Source organism: Sinohyriopsis cumingii, chromosome 17, assembly GCF_028554795.1.
Source record: "Sinohyriopsis cumingii isolate HCF-2022 chromosome 17, ASM2855479v2, whole genome shotgun sequence".
Classification (NCBI taxonomy): Eukaryota; Metazoa; Mollusca; class Bivalvia; order Unionida; family Unionidae; genus Sinohyriopsis; species Sinohyriopsis cumingii.
The window spans coordinates 65,637,843-65,654,550 of record NC_142977.1 but is presented as its reverse complement, the minus strand read 5'-3'; the positions used below and the strand labels follow the sequence as shown (position 1 = coordinate 65,654,550).

Here is a 16,708-nt window from a genome sequence, read left to right as displayed (position 1 = left end):
AAAACTTCACTTCTCTGGTAAAATTTACTCCTGCTGAATTATCAAAACCTTAAAAGTATCAACAAGTCAGATCGTCCAAAATTCAAAACATGTATCTCCTAAACCTTTACCCAATAGATAAATGATGGAGAAATAAGAGTGACAAATATCCAGTTAAATTATATCATAGATAAGGGATTAGATTCACAGTGATGGTGTCCATCCTTTACCATTTTAAAGAACTTATGTGTATTTTCAGCTTCATGTTGATCGTACTGAAAGAAAATAGCAACCTGATGCAATTATTTTCTCAATATGGTTAAAATATAAACGTCAGATAATACACATACATTACACTTCAGCATTTTGAATGCTGAGTAGTTTCACAATTCTTACAAATTATTCATATCTGTAGTTTTCCAATTACTTCCAGTGATTAATAGATTACCAAACTGACTAGGTGAAGCAGCAGTAATTTCAATTTCTTATATTTCCACAAGACCTTTATTTCATAACCAATGCAAACTCCCTGCACTATAATCGCTACATAAACAAATCAGCAATTATTCAAAAACAATGCATTGTAAATTTATAATAACAACTATGGTGCTTCCAGGTTAGGCAGATTCAAACATCAGTTCAAACACAAATCTCCAAAATTAATCTTTAGGTACAAATGGAACTATTTTCTCTTTTTATAAGATGTGGGTTTTTGTTTCTTTTTTTGGGAAGGGGATGGGGTAAAACTAATTTTAATGATGTAATACTTACCTGTTGCCATTGCATAGCTAATCATTTTTAAGCGGAAAATACCTGACTGAACAACAGAAATTCCATGGACTCTTCCAGAAATCAGGACAAACATAGTACATCACATGTACACAGACATTATCTTTTTCAGGATGTAGCAAATGGACGGTGTTGCGCTGTATGTCAGCAAAAATTATGTTTAAATTGAATTCCATAGTTTTAGCAACATTTCAAGATGCTGACATAAAAATTCAAAGAGAACCAGATGCAGATATCATTCACAATGTTGTGCAGAATGAACTACAGTATTTTGTCCGCATCAGATATTTACGACTTTAGTGATCTAATTCTTATGTAAATAGTGCAAAATGATTCACATTTGGTAGTGACTATTATGGTATCTGTTTATACACATTACGAATATCATTTCTACTCATGTTTTTAGATACCAAATATAATTATCTTTTTTGATTTCCTGAAACTTTCTGACCAAAAAATATATTCTCAACTGTTAAAAAAAATGTAGGAATGGGGTTGGGCATGATAGACTGCTGTCTTTGTTCTGGAGAAAGATGATTAATGATCAAGTATGCAATATAGATATGATGAAACACAAAATGTTGTGGTCTACATATCTATTATGCTTTTGACATTTTTGTGTAAAATGATAGTTTCCAAACAAGAAATTGCCTACATCAAAATAGTGGTCTGTCAATGTCTGAAATTCAATATGTCAGAACTGCAATACATTATCATTTACTATGTATTAGATTTATAGGTTACTGCATTTGTATGGGAAAATATGAACAAGTTTTTCAGATAGATATACTGCACGACCTTGGGAGTGCAGTATATCCATCCAACAAAACTCGTTCATATTTTCCCATACAAATGCAGTAACCTTTTTATTATATGCTCATTTTTTTATTCTACCTAAGGCTTAATTATATCAACAAAAATACACTACAAGAATCAAAGTAACCGAATTTATGCCGTATTCCAAACTAAATACAGAAGCACAAGATGCATCATTACACAAATAAAAATGTTATTAATGCACACATAACTCCACCCAGATAAATTTGAATTTAGTAGCGTGCTAGATATAACTTTTGAAAAAAATGGCGTTTTGGTCTACTTAAAACTGAAACTTAGATTCATAATGTGAATCAATGTGCATTCCAGCAACTTTTCCATTTAGTCCGGAACGAATTGATTTTGGTATTTTTGTCGATTCTGCTAAATTTTGTGATAATGACTGGATTTATATGTATCAATTCTACATGAAGTAGATTTGATTTCAGCAGCAAGGGAGCAGCATGTTGATATCTACAAGTGTGTTTCTGTTCTGTCATTGAATATTTGAAATCATAATGTGGGGAAAACATGAAGTCTTTCAACTGCAATTATCAAAAGGCTGCTATGGAATATAATCTTTCTTTCATTTTGAGTGCAGTAAGGAGGATGTAATTGCACTTGGAATATAGTTGAAAAGTAGAGTACAATTTCAAAATGTGTAATCAAGCTTGAGAATCCATGACATGACTCATGTAATTCGGATTTGCAAAACTAATTAAATTTTAAAGTACATTTTGAGGAAATTCAGGATGCAAAGCTGTAAGTCTATTTTCTGCCATTCTTATTACCAGCTAAATAAGACAGTTTATGTCTTGTCACTTGCATGTTATTTGTAGGGACCCCGACCTGTCTGGTGGCTATCTCTAGCCTAAATCCAAAACACTGTATGAAAAAAGTTAACATGGAATGTGGCAAAGCAGCTGGTATGTGGCAGTTCACAAAACATCTGCTTTAGTTCATTCAAAAACAAATTTAATCAACCAAAACAGAAAGCATCTACTATCTGAGTGTACATTATTTGTTTACAAAGTAATTCCTTATACACTAATGGGCACACGTGAGTGCAATATGAAGTGCATGTGAGTGCAATATCATAAAATACTGAATGATTCTGACAATGTAAAGTTAACAGAGAAAAAAATGAACATATAATAATAGACTATTTCAGCAACTGAGTCAACTGCAATCTCCTCCCACACTCTCTCTCTCTCCATGCTCACATCTAAATGGGTTGGGTAGTATTCAGCAGGGTGAATAATATACTCTCTCCATGCTGACATCTGAATGGGTTGAGGGTGTCTCTCTCTCTCTCTCCATGCTGACATCTAAATGGGTTGAGGGTCTCTCTCTCTCTCTCTCTCTCTCTCCATGCTGACATCTAAATGGGTTGAGGGTATTCAGCAGGGTGAATAATACTATCTCTCTCTCCATGCAGATATCTGAATGGATTGAGGGGTATTCAGTAGGAAGAATAATGCTCTCTCTCTCCATGCAGATATATGAATGGGTTGAGGGGTATACAGCAGGATGAACAAGTAGTCTCTCTTCATGCTGCCATCTGAATTAGTTGGGTGGTGAACCACACTCTCTCTCTCTCTCTCTCTTCATGCTGACATCTGAATCAGTTGCATGGTAAACAATAATATCTCCCTCTCTCCATGCTGAATCAGCTTGGTGGTATTCAAGAGAGTGAACAGGAATATCTCTCTCTTTTCAAAGACAAATATAGATTACAAGATTAATATCATTCTGCAAAATGGATAATTATGAATCTATTAGAATAGGATTACAATATTAGTAAAATCTCAGGTGTATGCAAGGAAACATGTGAAACAAATTTAGCAATCTACTAAACTGACTTATTTGTGTGATTCAATTTAGATCGTATATCAACAATGTGACCTTCATGAAGGTGTCACAACATATGATAGTTACAAAAGATTTTTATCTCAGCAAAAAAACCTATATGAACTTCTCTTTTATCATACATATTGATATATATTATCTTACAATAATTATATATACTATAAAAAATCTTGATTTCCAGATATTCAACAAAATATTCATGTAAACAAGTGGTTGGTAATCTCGAAACAGCAACTAATTACAGTTTTTAGAGGCACATCATTGTTTTAAAATACCTGGTGCTGCCATAAATTTAATTACCTTTCTATTTCTTAAAAAAAACCAACAAAATAACCTGTTATTGTGTCAGAAGATTAGGGTACTACTACAATGGGACGAATCATAAAAGATTAATAATCACTCAGGAATTACTTGGAATCCTCTGACAAAAACTCCTTCCACATGATCTGGCAAATGCTCGCACACAGCTAACATGTATAATCCCTATAATAATGAACATCCACTTCAATCAGAAACAAAATTACAAGTTTGGATCGTTTTATACATGGCACATAAACATGTAGAAAATATGGATTTGTATTCATTCATTCATATTACATTAGAAATCATTTATAACAAAGTTCTCAGATTTGAGTAATTTTACTGTGTTCTATGCATTATGATGTCTAGCCTTATTACATGTACAGTGCAATTTCCTTTACTACTAGCCATAACATCACTGTATCTAGGTTTCCACTGTGTTGTACTGTATCAAGTTTATCAATGTTCCTTAAACAAGAAATAAGAAGACCCCCTAAAGGTGCTGGTGAAAGTGACATTACTCTTACCATTTGTTCAATAGGCAATCATATCACCACCACCCCAACCCTGCAAAGAAAAACACACACATATGCACATACACACTAAAAAATTTAAGGAGGTTATTTACCGACACCTCTGCATTGGTAATCATCTCGCCACAATGTTTACAGCTAACAGGCTTTTTAGGACATGTTTTTGTCATGTGTTCTGCCAGCTCCAACTGGGTCAATGAATTACCACACTGTATACACTGAGTCACCCGGTACTGGCACTGGGAGGCATGATCCTATAGATATATAAATTTTAACATGTTTAAAAATATGCCTTCTTACTTTTTTTTCTTTTCCCACTATAAAATGTTCATCTGAACTGAATGCATGATCAACAAGAAAACAGATAAGTAATAATATTTTGAAAAAGTCTGGTGTAACCAGTACCTCGTTACACTTATCTACAGAAATGTCTTCTTGTCATTTTATTCTTCTTTCTTTCCCCACAACTACCAGAACATGTTCATTTCAATTTAATATAGTATCAAATGTTAGATGGATAAATAATAATATTTGAAGAAAAGAAAACTACTGCAAGCAGTGCTTAACTAGACTTATCTACAAAAGCATACAGCTACTAGGCATAGACAGCAAGGCTGCAAGTGAACATGTGCAATGGTAATGCAATAAAATATGATTCTGGACCACTGAAGTTACATGCATAGTTGTGCATATGAAACTAATAATTTGAAATTATTGTTACAATGTGACCCCGCCATAACTGGCCCCCCCCACCCCAAAAAAAATTGTATATATTCATTCCCACTTGAAAAAGTATTTTTTGTTCAAAGTATGTTAAATAGTGTAAAAAAAATTATTATCATTTTGGGGAAGAGATCGCATATGAATTTGAATATAATATGATCATGGTGTGGTTCCTGAAATGTTAAATACATGTACGTGTATTTTTCTTGTACTGGGAAAAAATATATTTTTTTAAATATGAGAGATAGCGTGTAAAAGGTTTATTATCATTTTGTGGAAAAGTCACATATGAATTTTAATATAATATGATCATGGTGTAGCTTCTGAAATTTACATATTCACCAGGTTCTTGAAGTGTTATGCCAAAATAAAGATTATCAGAAATGTTACTTATTACTGATCCATGAGTACAGCCAATAAATCATCTTTGTGACTGTCTTCAATTAATTCTGTATACAATCGTTGCTCAAACAATAGCCAACATGTGTTTCTTTTTTAGCTGCATACACAACCAAGCAGCAGACAAAGCGGTGGTTGATAAAAGATTCACACAATTTAATAAACATAAAAAGAATGAAAGCAGTCAGCATGTTTGCTGGGCTTGGCGGTGTTAGCAGATGCAAACAGTTGACCAGTAAATAATGTCCACTTTATTAGCTGGAAATTGAAAGGGTATGAAATTGTAAAAAACTTATAAAGTGAACTGTGACCATTGCAGGCCTACTGCACTTAGTTCTCGGGTTTTACATGTGTATGGTGTTTGCTTATGAACTTGTAATTAATTTCCTATTTTTTATAAACATATTTTACCGTTATGGAAAAGCAAGTTCACAAACACAAGTCATTCTCTGCACTTTGCGCAATGATTAGTATAGTAGTTTTCACACGTTTCTTTCAATATTCACAAAATCTGAAGTAAAAGTTATATGCATGCTGAAAGCATGTATTGATTGTCAATTATTCTTGCTGTAGTCATTCAATTGAATAGGCATACAGGCATTAATTGTTGGAAATTTACAATGGATAAATGTACACGGAAGCGCATATGAGAAAATGTTAGCAGTATGAAATTTGTACAGACACTGTTCATAGATTCTGGAACGTAATGAATTGTACATGTGCTTCGTCTTTCTTAACCTAATTTTGCTGTTAATTTTTCCCAGTGAATTCAGACACATAATGCTGTGACAAAATTATTGAATGGTTTAAATATGTATGCAATTTTTTGCAATGGAAATACATGTATTATGGATTAACTATAAGCCTCAACGGTATGATATCAGATGGCAAGTAAACAGTATTAATAATCTGTTAATGCTATATATTAGACATTGAATTTAGACACAATGATCTAGAACAAAATTATTGAATATTGTAAATCTGTGTGCAATTTTTCAATGGAATTGCATGCATTATGGATGAAATGAATGCCATGATGGCACGATAGTAAATGGTGTTGATACCCTATTAATCATATACATTAGACATGAATACATGTATATGTGCCAATGAGTTGTTCTCTGAAAAAAGTAAAATAATGTAAAATAAAACCAAGCATTAATGCAACCATGCTATTATTGTGATCTAATTTTCTGGACCCCAATTATTGCGTTCTAGTGGGGTTCTACTGTATTAACCACAACCAAAAAAGCACTTTAAAGAACAGTGTTATCGACAAAATAAGATCATTTTACTGATATTTCTCTCACCTCTGTCTGCGCCGGTTCGAGTCTCAGATTCAGCCAATGTGGGTATGTGAGAAAGCTTGTCAGTAGCTTCTCGTGGGTAGGTGGTTTATTCCAGGGGTTCCCCCTGGTTCTTCCTCCACCATTAATACTGGCCGCCATGTATAGCCTATGGTGCGCTGAAAAATGGTGTTAAACCCAACAACAACAACTGATATTTCTGTGTATCATTTTACTGATATTCCTATGTGTCAATTTACTGACACACATATGTATCATTTTACTGATATTCCTATGTATCATTTTACTGATATTCCTATGTATCATTTTACTGATATTCCTATATATCAATTTATTGATATCCATATGTATCTTTCTACTGATAAACATATGTGTCATTTTACTGATATTACAATACATTAATTTACTCATATTCCTATGTATCATTTTATTGATATACATATGTATCATTTTATTGATATACATATGTATCATTTTACTGATATTCATATGTATCATTTTACTGATATTCCTATGTATCATTTTTACTGATATTCGTAGGTATCATTTTACTGATATTCATATGTATCATTTTACTGATATTCCTATGTATCATCTTATTGATATACATATGTATCATTTTATTGATATACATATGTATCATTTTACTGATATTCATATGTATCCTTTTACTGTTATTCATATGTATCATTTTACTGATATACCTATGTATCATTTTACTGATATTCCTATGTATCATTTTTACTAATATTCGTAGGTATCATTTTACTGATATTCATTTGTATCATTTTACTGATATACCTATGTATCATTTTACTGATATACATATGTATCATTTTACTGATATACATATGTATCATTTTACTGATATACATATGTATCATTTTACTGATATTCCTCTATATCATTTTACTGATATACCTATGTATCATATATTGATATTCATATGCATCATTTTACTGATATAACTAAGTATCATTTTACTGACATCCTATGTATCATTTTACTGATATTCCTACGCATCATTTAACTGATATTCCTATGTATAATTTTACTTATATTTCTATGTATCATTTTACTGATATTCTTGTGTACCATGTTACTGTTATTTCTATGTATCATTTTACTGATATACATATGTATCATCTTACTGATATTCCTATGTATAATTTTCCCTATATTCCTATGTATCATTTTACAGATATAGCTATGTACAATTTTAACATAAGGGCAGTACATTAACATCATCTCAACATTGACAAATGCATGACAGATTTGGTTATTATAATAGATCATGGGCCTGGGACATTGCTATTTGTCAACACAGGAAGTTTGTCAACATATGTGATTTTGAGCTGTAGCTTCACTGATATTGATAAAAATAAAAATACAGAGTTGCTGTTACGACAGTATTTATAATATGATACTGATACATTTTGCTAATCAGAACTTAAAATTTGCTTTGTCTTTCCATAATGATGTTATTACACAGTTTGCACTTATTGTCTATAATATACAGTACATGCATAGTGGTTTTGGATTGTCCAGCTATGGCCATAGACACAGGGAGCAAATGTTTCAGCAGATTTGGATGTCTTCTATGTCTATTGGGCACTCACTCTATATTGTGTATATACAGATGATGGATTTAATTGTACATATAATAGGAGCCAGCAAACTGAGCAGGCAGATGTGAGACACTGACACACCCTAAACTCAACCAGACTTAATAATAATAATAATAATAATAATGAGAACTTTGATTACAGCACTTAATCTTTAAAAAAATGGAAGTACTTTACAGTATTAATTGCCACATAATGATGTATGTATATATATTGACAAAAACAAACTGTGAAATTACAAACAAAAGCATGCTGAAGATAGTTAAAGATAAGGAAACATTATTTCATCTGAAGTCTGTTCTTGCAGTCTAAATACGTGAATTTTTAGAGTACTCTTGAATGAGAGCATGATGTCATTGTATCTAAGTTCAGTGGGCAATTCATTCCAGGTAGCTGGTATGCAAGGGAACATCGTTCTTAGGACTTGGTTTGAATAGTTGGAATGTTGAAAATATGAGTGACAGAAGAGGTGCATGAGTTTGTAAAAGAGATGTACACATGGAAGAAGTCATATAGGTATTTTGGAGTGAAGGCAGTGAACGAAATGTAATGGAGAGAGCGGATTTTGTGTTTGATTATGAAGCCAACAGCTAGCTTATGGATGATATAAAAGGGGTGGGAGTGAAGGGAATTTTCAGTTATTGTATTCTAAAGATAATCCAGACAGCTGTGTTTTAAACTTTTTGAAGTTCCTATAGTAGAGGTGAGATGAACCATATAGAAGCAAATGATGATAGTTTTTTGGGTTTAACACCATTTTTCAGCTTATGGTGATCAATATAACTAGTGAACTAAGAACCATGGGAAGCTATTTGCAATCATTCTCACATACCCACACTGACCAAGCCCGAGACTCAACCCACAGATAGGTCAGATTATAGTGATCGGTAAAGGTGATCATTTAGAATGCTCAGCTGCTCTGGGCCCCAAATTATAGTACAGTAGTCCCCCTCTTATAAGGCTACCCCTAATGCAGCAGGGAAGTGGCCTTATAATGCGGGTGGCCTTTCTAGAGGGGGATGACAAATGCGAATAGTAAATACATATGAAAAAAGTCACAAGTACAATTAATTTTAAATATTTAATATTTTAATTAAAAAATCACATGCATGATGTGAAATAAATGTAAAACAAACTTTGTCATCATTTGCAAAAGAATGCTATGAATAACCATTGATAGAGTTTTAAAACTGTCTTTTTAATTATGTTACAGTTCACATCACGTCACTTTGTTGGAAACAGTCTAAAAAACAAACCAGTCTCATCACATTAAAAATATCCTTGCTGTCATATCCCCTGCATATATAGTTTAGTCTATTGTTCCAATCTTCGACAACTTCATTATTAACATCAGCCGATTCGCCGCTAATGACAGAACACTTCATATTGTGTCGCACTTGAAATCTGTGCAACCATCCGTTACTTGCGGTAAAGTCGTCATATCCCAGTTCAACTGACAAATTTTTTGCTTTTTCTTGTCTTTCAAATCAGGATACAAACGTCTCCTGGCTCAAACAATCTTCCTTTCTCCGTCCCTTTCACCTTTCCACTTCTGCAGAATTGTTTCATTATCTTTCACGATATTGTTTATCTGAGTCTTCCCGACGTTAGTTTTCTGCAAGGATCCTCGACGACCCCCCCCACTCCCGTCAGTTGAAATACTTTCACGTTCTCCTCTAAACTGAGAGTTCTTTATTTTCCTCGATGACATGTTGATCTTTTTGCATTATGTTATTCATGTTGCCAACTATAATACTGATAAAACAATTTTGTATTCATGTAAACAAATTGCCATGTGTTTTTAAAGGAAGTGATCTTGTCACGTGATTTGTTAGTCGCAGTCTGGTACCCTATTGTTTTTATACATTTCTTGAAACTAGGTGAGAGAAGCCAAAACGGCTTCGATATGTACCAATAACATTACGCAGATTTGACCTCGCGGCCGCTAGGATTCGTAATTTTGACAATTATTGTCAGTAGTAATAGCCACTGATTTCCAAAGTGAACAAGCTCAACATCTTACTAAGGGAAGCCATAAAGGTTATTAAACCATTTTCCTGCTGACTTGGGTATTGTACATCGATACTGCCACTTCTCAGCTGTTACTACTGTTCGATAATTATTGTATTCTTAACAATTATCAGAGTGACTAAACTGGACATCTTATAACACAGCAGTCAGGCTAATTGGATTACATGTACGTACCCTTTTGTATGGATTAAAATTTGAGTCTTTCTCGGTTTTTATGGAATAAATTTGGCTTCTCGTGAGGCGCAAATGATATAATATTAACCTTAGTGGTAAATGTACTTTACTCAACACTTCTTTCAGTAACGAAAACCTGACATTGGGAAACAGAAATCGGATTACTTAACACACGTTATGAATACAATACTGGTTCTGGATATGTATTCAAATAAAATGCGGCCGCTTGTGAGGGGTAAATTTTACGATGTTGCACTAATATGCTGGCCGCTGGTCGCGTTAGCCGGGTGGCCTTTCGCGAGGGGTACTTTTGAACACAAACTAGTCGGTGCCAACGGATTCTGGCCGTAAGGAGCGGGTGGCCGCTGGTCAGGGGGGCCGTTCAAGAGGGGGACTACTGTAGTCAAGTCTAGAAAGTACAGTAGACCCTCTCTTAAAAGACTGCTCTTTCCGCCAAAACTTAATGGTGTCTCAAAATAGGTGATCTCTTATGACAGGTCATAACACTATATAATTAATAAATTTGTGTATGAAGAATGTGGTCTCTCTAGACTGGCGGTGTTTTATTGCAGTGGTCTCTCACTACATGCTTTACTATACTAATGAATACACAAGTGTTTAGTGGCATCAGCAGAAAGGAAACTGCAAATGGAGATGATGCATCTCAGCTCCTGATATGCAGCCATGCATATCTTCATGACATTTTACTGCAGTGAAAGAGTATTGTCGAGAGTGACATCTAACTTTCATACTGATTTCATGAATTTAATGTTGGTGTTCCTGAAACTTGTTGCATCAGAATTACACTTTCTACACCTTGGATGGGTGCATGAACCTCAGTTGAGTGACAAGCTTTGTATATCTGAGTGTCATCAATGTGCAGTTGGTGAGACTGGAGATGATGATTTATGACAATTGAGAGGGATTGAGTGTTAAAATGAAGAGAATGGATCCAAGAACAGAACCCTGTGGAACTCCAAAACACAGATCAGGTGCGATGGAATGTTTGCCATTTGTGAACACTTAACTAAGTATGCTTGAGTCATACTAAGGCTGTATTATGAATACCAAATAAATGCTGGAGATGGGGAAGTAATATATCATATCTGTCACAGCTAGTGTACTTATAGAGCAAATTCTCTATAAACAAATCACATTACGCCAAGTCTTGTCAGGATGCTTACCCCTTTACAGAAGCAAATCTCCAGCTGTAGAGCTGCCTAAATGCCATGCCTTGTATATGGTTTGATGTGGAGTCACCAGCTGTAGAGCTGCTTTATACATGCCTGCCATGCCTTGTACATCGTTTGATGTGGAGTCGCAGAACTCTGTGGGGTTTCCTGTGATGTATACACTGTGTTTTGGTGACATTGGGTCGGAATAGTGGACTAGTTTTCTCGGTGCGAGGGACCAGGGTTTTGCGACCAACAGGTCTGCAATGTGAGGGATCCTTCAGCAGACTGAGAGGAGTGGACCATGCGTGGGTGCTTCTCTGGCCATTTACTAGAGCATGTAGAACCGGAGTTGACATCTTGGTCGTCAAATGGGCGCCACGACAGTTGTAGTGTTCCATGTTATTTCCACAATTACATTTATGTCATTCATTCCTATCGCTATATCATTATGTGAACAATCGATAGGTTCATGTCATTCATTCCTACTGTTATGTCGTTACATGATCGATTGATAGGTTCATAATGTCATTCATTCCTATTATGCTGTTATATGAACGATCGATAGTTTCATCATTTCATTCATTCATATTCCTATTTCAATATCGGTTTACGATCGATAGTTTCATAATTACACGTACTGCTATATCGTTATGTGAACGATCGATAGGCTAATAATTTCATTCATTAATATCGTTATATGAACAATCGATAGGTTGATGCTGTTCATTCCTATTGCAATGCCATTGTGTGAATGATCAATAGGTTTATAATGTTATTAATTCCTACTGCAATACCGTTGTGTGAACGATCGATAGGTTTATAATGTTATTAATTCCTATTGCAATGCCATTGTGTGAACGATCGATAGGTTTATAATGTTATTAATTCCTATTGCATGGCATTGTGTGAATGATCGATAGGTTTATAATGTTGTTCATTCCTATTGCAATGCCGTTGTGTGAACGATCGAAAGGTTTATAATGTTATTCATTCCTACTGCAATGCCGTTGTGTGAATGATTGATAGGTTCATCATTTCATTCATTCCTATTTCAATATATGGTTACGATTGATAGGTTCGTAATTTGCACTGCTTTTCAATATCGTTATTTGAACGAAACATAATTACATTTTTTTCTAAATCGTTATTTGAAAGATACATAATTACATTTTTTTCTAAATCGTTATTTGAACGATACATTCAAGACTCTTTATATTGGGGCGTAGGTCACTTTTATTTTGTTGGTCAGTGATAGGATTTCACGTTTGTTTTGAAATTACACTCGTTAAATTAATGTTTAGTTTTTCTCTCATTGAGTTATTTGTTGATGATAGTTCCATGTTAGGAACTTTATAATTTTCCTTATCGTTTTGTTTATAATGGTGTCAGATTTGTTTATATTTAAACTGCATTTATAAATAAACATCTTGTAAACGCAGTTGCTTTTGGTGTCTTCCCTAATCCAGTCCCAACCCGGCTTCATCCTGTGACAAATGTTGAGATAAAAAAAATTAATGTATATGCTGACAGAAGCCCCAAGACCCAACTTGGACAAATATTTTGTTTTCTAATCATTTATGTCAACAGGCTGCAAGTTAAAACCTATACATTCTTCTACAATTATTTGATTTTCCACCAGTCCTTAATGTTGCCATTGCATATAACAATGTGTCTGATCATCCAAAATGACTTCAATAATGAAGACACCATTCACCAAATCAATAAAAGCAATGGAATCTGATCAACTGTTGCATTTCCAAAAATGATCAGTGATTGGAGCATGTTTATTTTGCTGTGAAAGTATCCTTTTCTGTAGGCAGTAAGAAAAGTAATGCTTATGATGGCTACCAATGGCAGCGTAAAACCCAAATTCAATTTAGTTTCCTGAAACTAAATCTCTGACAATCTGGGAAGTTGAAAGTAGGGGCATCACACAAGGACGTTTGTGAAACATTTTCAGTTAAAAACTTAACACTATCAGGTTGCATAAAAGCTGCTGAGTCTAAACAGAAAGAGTAGACAGACTGTAACTGTAGTTTCCAACGTAAGAAGCAAAAAACTTGTAAATTTGAAGAAATGGAAGAAGCCACAGCAAAATGGTTCAATGAAGTCACCTTATCCATATCTCACAATATGATTATCGAAAAAGCAAAGGAATTTGTTAAAAAACATGATGTAGAGAACTTCACTGCCACAAGTGGTTGGTTGAGTGGCTTTAAAGTTTGTCATAATATCAGCTACAAAAGAAATTGTGAAGCCGCCAAGTCCATAAATTGATGGCTGAAGTCCTAATTTAAAGATACTGTGTAAGAATTATAAGTCTGAGGATATATACATTGTGGACTTTGTTCTTTAAGCGCACTCCAGAAAAGACACTCTACATCAAAAAGGCCAACCACGTACTGGCTGGTCAAAGCCTAAAGACCACACCTATATTCTTGTCACATCAAACATAACTGGCAATGACAAAATGGTGCTTCTTCTTATTCCTAATTCTAAGTGGCCTCGCTGTTTTAAGAATGTAGACCCTCTAACAGGGGAAATACTACATGAACCCGAAAGCATGTATGATGTTTCATATATTTATGTAGTAAAATATGAAATTCGACAGAATGATGAAGGTACAAAGAAGAAAAAAACCGCATTGATTGTGGGCAATTGTTTAGTGAGTATCTCCAACATGTCTGGATAAATATGTCTTGCCCAATTCATTTAAATCATATAACCAACGTATCAAGGAATCATCCAGAACCCCAAAATGCACTCTTGAAAACTTATTACCCACAGAAAGTAGAATTTAAGGAAGATCTGCTAGGGGCTCGGTACAACCTGAGGAAAGCTTGGGGGTTAGCAAAACAAGAGACCACAGTATGCCCTCTCTCCTGAAAACAAGGAATTTCATGGATCCTGCCCATCACATACCACATGTAGTCTTGATGAAAAAGACTTATTTGAACCCCTTGGAATTCAGAAGGATGAGTTCATTCAAATGGTATTTGAAAGAGATGCCACAGAACAGTACTGAGCAGCTCTAACTGATGACTGATTATCGCTTCTGTCCAAACTGACTTCATTTCAGAATGCATTTAAGACATCTGATTATGATACTGCTGATGAATCTGAAACACCACCTTTGCCATGTGTTTCATACAGAGAGATCTTTTCTATGTGTGACGGTTCAACCAGATATTTTTCTAGAAGAATGCTCCTGGACGTCATCAGAAGAAGCTAATAGTCACCTTGAAAAGTTTAAACATGCTATCGAGAGAAAACAAATGACAATGCTAAAGCAGAAGCAGCTTATATAAAATTCATAGACTACTGTCATTATCCATCATCCCGACCCATTCTGCTAAAGCAATAAATTTGAGTTTAATTTTATTATTTATTAAGCTATACTTAATTCTTTGTATAATGGAATTTGCAACTGATTTACGAGTTGTACTTCTGCTTAATTAAAATTTGTTAACAGATGTCATTAAATGCTGTGCGATCATTTCTCCTAAACATTTTACTGCTATTTAGAGAGAATTCATAATATGTTGACAGGTTTTCATTTCATTTAAATAAATAACCTCACCCCCTTGTTAGACTCAATAAGATAATTTGTTGCTCAAGTCAGACTAAAATCTAGGTCAATTTAATTAGCACATAAATAACTATACAAACAGGAACTACCAGTAACAATGAATACAGGAGTTAACTATTTGGTAACAGATGCTGCTTGACTATGGGATATGGATAAAACAAGGACAGCAATTTTTAACATGAGGATTTTGTTATACAAAGGTAAAAAAAATAAAAAGTTGGTAATCTACAAGTTTATTTCATACTGATTTTATCTTCATTTAATCCAAATTTCCATTGTTTATTTTCTTAAAGTGTAAATCCTAATCATTCAAAATAGGCCACCCTTTTCAGACCAATTTTACTTGAATGTAGGTCAAAGAAGGCCGCTTTTTCCACCATCTCTCTCAATATTTGCTAATGTTAACAATATTACCTCAAGACCGAGGATGTCAAGATAAAATGGGTAGGACTGTATCAAGATTAAGTCATACTTCTGTACAATTTTTTACCTCGTAATCCTTGAAGTATCCCTGCCAGGAACATCCAGCATTCACACATCGTACTTTGATACGGCTCATTTCACGCTTCACTGCATTATCTGGGTACATCTGCAAACAGGATAGAGAGTATTCATTTTCTGTCATTACAGTCTGATTTCACAAATTAACTTTCATTTTTCTAACCAATGTCTTCATACAACACACTAGCCCCTAATAATTTTAATGAAACTAATTCCGAATTTTTTTAAAAAAATATACCAACTGTTTACTGTAAATCATAAAAAACAAGTGCCAATAAAACTGTCACAAATTTCGTCCCTGTTGCAGTTGTTATGTGATTACTTAAGCATAGTTTATACTTTGCAGAAGGTGACACACTTCTGCTGATCTTGGGAACAGATTCTTGCTCAGCAACAAATATTGTTGACCAGGGTGAAAATCAAACTAAAGTGAAAGGAGATTATTTTAGTGGGACCTTACTTCCAAGATCATTAAAGTCTAATCCACACAGATTAAACTCTTTCCAGTGGATTACTGTACTTGCCCCTGCATACCTATAAACAATTATCTTGGAAAGTGCAGCTGGTGTTCTGTTTTCAGCATATAGATCCTTGATTTACATTACACAGTATTAAACTATTTTTGAGATAAGCATTTTTAGAGGTTATATCTACTCCTACCTGTGTCACCCTATCCAGGTCACAAATTCAAAGGCCAATCATTCCAGATAGGAGCTGCCACTCTGGCAGCTACTGAAGGGACCAAGGACCACCTTATCAAAATGCAGCTGTACGTACAGGTGCATGTTCACTATTTATTTATGTCACAAGCATATTTCACAGACTTGACTAACTTTCCATGTCATACAAACACTTCTGGATCCATACTACATCAAAAATAGAGATTTCAACAAATAAT

General features: G+C 34.3%; 1 protein-coding gene across 6 annotated transcripts in view; it reads right to left on the bottom strand.

The window, feature by feature from the left end:
• LOC149779134 (TNF receptor-associated factor 2-like) overlaps positions 1-16,708 on the bottom strand; it is a 93,956-nt gene that overhangs the window by 18,304 nt on the left and 58,944 nt on the right. For all 6 annotated transcript variants that reach the window (XM_089939692.1, XM_089939690.1, XM_089939694.1 and 3 more), the window contains 2 exons: positions 15,800-15,898; positions 4,382-4,540 (listed from right to left, as the gene is read on the bottom strand). In XM_089939692.1, the coding sequence (XP_089795818.1) occupies positions 4,382-4,540; positions 15,800-15,898 (258 nt within the window). The remainder of the gene's footprint in view (positions 1-4,381; positions 4,541-15,799; positions 15,899-16,708) is intronic.